Source organism: Beta vulgaris, chromosome 8 (genome assembly GCF_026745355.1).
Source record: "Beta vulgaris subsp. vulgaris cultivar EL10 chromosome 8, EL10.2, whole genome shotgun sequence".
NCBI classification, from domain to species: domain Eukaryota; kingdom Viridiplantae; phylum Streptophyta; class Magnoliopsida; order Caryophyllales; family Amaranthaceae; genus Beta; species Beta vulgaris.
The window spans coordinates 27,823,994-27,826,250 of record NC_079209.1 but is presented as its reverse complement, the minus strand read 5'-3'; the positions used below and the strand labels follow the sequence as shown (position 1 = coordinate 27,826,250).

Genomic DNA, 2,257 nt, shown 5'->3' with positions numbered 1-2,257 from the left:
CTTAATTTGGAGACTTGTGCAACAATGATTGGACTCGGATCCCGATACTGAACTTCAATCAGCAACCTGCAAAAAAGGGACCACCCTGGAGGTTTGGGAGGTATTTCCCCCTCCGATGCTTAAGTCAGATATCAGGGATATAAAGGAACTTTTAGAGAGATAAAGTAGAGAGAGGGAGAGAGAATTTATGGTAGAATAACAGTACTCTGCTCTAAAAAACGTACTTTTCCCCTGATTTCTAGGACTATTTATACTGTTTGAAATGATTGTTGTACCTTGATCTCACCCTAATGTGAGAGCATCTGATTGGCTAAGCAGTAAAATGGTGACACGTGGCAGGTATTGATTGGTCAGCACACCTCACCTTTATACAAGAGTATAAGATGCTTTAGCTGGGCCTAAGTACAGGTTTAGGCCATAAGAGTGGTTTTAGTATATCTTTTTCCTCTGAAAAGTGTACTTTAGCCCACATAACTTTCTGACCCATGTACTTTACCTTCATAAGCTTGTGCCACATGTAAGGCTAGGATGAAGCCACGTGTCATCTTGGTAGCCCTTGATTTTTAGGCTACAACAAAAAGCATTCTCGCAGCTTGTTTGTCTCCAACCCTGACAGGTAAGGTAACCGTCCCCATAGGATGAATTACCCCTCCGCCGAATCCAATGATAGGATGATTAACATAAACCAAATCATTTTCATCAAACTTTAATCTTGAAAGACAATCCGCACTGATGATGTCGGTAGAACTTTGTGTATCAATCAGGATCCGTCTTTCCTTGAGATTAGCAATCTTCATCTCTACCACCAACGGGTCGTCATGAGGGGTTCTTATCTTTCCTCGATCCTGCTTACTGACCACTATCGTGAGGAAAGGATCAGCCTCAGCCTGATTGGTGAGCATCACCTGGCTGGGTTCCCTCAGATAATTTTAATCGCCACGAGTTGTAGGACCTCCGGCTGCGAATCCCCCAGAAATTACCATTACCACGTCTTCATCAGTACTTTCGTCATCTTTCCTTCTTCCTTGACGATTAACTTTTTTCTGGAATTTCCTTCCTGACGAGGGTAGATAAGAGTTCATTTTTCCCTTTCGGGCCAAATCCTCCAATGCTCTCTTGAGATGCTTGCACTCATTCGTCTCATGACCACAATCTTTGTGGAAATGACAGTACTCACTTTTGTCCCTATTTCTGTAGGGTGTCTTCATCTCTGCCGGCGCCTTAAACTCATGCTGATCCTTGATTTCCATGAGAATGGAATACTGATCTTTCTTAAACTCTATGGGCTCAAGTGAGGCTGTCGGTTCAGGTTTTCTGCTCCTCTTGGACGAGGTTGTCATCGAAGTCATCGCCCAAGTTTCAGCTTTCTTGGGGAGACTCTTTTTTGGCCGACTAGCCTCTTCAATTTTCTTCGCCTCCGGCTGTTTTGCCTCTGCACAAACTTCCGTGGCATGGATGAAAGCTTCGGCCTCTTTCACAACCTCTGTTAAGGTTGTTATCTTCTTCTTCACTAAATCAAACTTAAAGCTGCCAGGTCTTAGACCTCAGATGAAGGTGTCAAACGCCACTCCAGCATTCAGATGTTAGATCTGCAATGCTTCCAAATTGAACCGCTTCACATAATTCCTTAAGGGTTCTTTAGGCCCTTGAACTACCTTTCCTAAATGCATACTTGTCTTCTGCTCTTGACGGTTTGCTACAAAATGGCTGGTAAACAAGATACTAAGCTTAGTGAAATTGTTCACCGAGTTAGGAGGTAAATTGTTGAACCACTTCTACGCCACTCCCTTCAATGTGACCGAAAAGTTCTTACACCATGTAGCGTCATCAACACCCTGGACGTACATCTGATGTTTGTAGGCTGACAAATGATCGTCTGGATCTGTTGTACCATCAAAAGGCTCGATCGTCGGGAGCTTAAGTTTTGGGAAAGGAGGAGACTCCATGATTCTGACCAAAAAGGGAGTCGGCCAATTAATCTGGAGTGCCTCAGGCTGACCCTCAGTGGGTATGTGCTCCCGGCTGTACTACTTCAATACTGGGTTTGAAGAGGTATTGGCGAGGGCCTGACGCCTATACACCATTGGTTGCACCATTGTTTTTTCTTGCCTTGGCTGAATAGCCGAAGGTCCATGACTTCTTCCTGCTGCCTTAGATGAAACTCTCAAAGAAGGATCCTTCATGTAAAGAGTAGAACCTGAGGCTGAACGCTGAAACGCAGCAGCTCTCTTGGCCTCCAGATACTCCCTAGCATCAG

At 44.5% G+C, this 2,257-nt stretch overlaps 1 protein-coding gene across 1 annotated transcript; it reads right to left on the bottom strand.

The window, feature by feature from the left end:
* Positions 1–563: 563 nt before the first annotated feature.
* On the bottom strand, positions 564–1,946 carry LOC125492835 (uncharacterized). The gene is made up of 3 exons (XM_048635566.1): positions 1,846–1,946; positions 981–1,527; positions 564–887 (listed from the first exon to the last, which is right to left on the bottom strand). The coding sequence occupies exons 1-3, from the start codon at positions 1,944–1,946 to the stop codon at positions 564–566; spliced, it is 972 nt and encodes a 323-aa protein (XP_048491523.1).
* Between the last annotated feature and the right edge of the window lie 311 nt (positions 1,947–2,257).

Bases quoted from the DNA above. Each gene is read 5' to 3' on its own strand.
- LOC125492835 (XM_048635566.1), bottom strand. From the start codon at position 1,946: ATGGAGTCTCCTCCTTTCCCAAAACTTAAGCTCCCGACGATCGAGCCT. The intron at 1,528-1,845 runs GTACGTCCAGGG...AAGACCTGGCAG, and splicing joins TCAGCCTACAAACATCAGAT to CTTTAAGTTTGATTTAGTGA. The intron at 888-980 runs GTAATTTCTGGG...CTCACCAATCAG, and splicing joins CTGATGAAGACGTGGTAATG to GCTGAGGCTGATCCTTTCCT.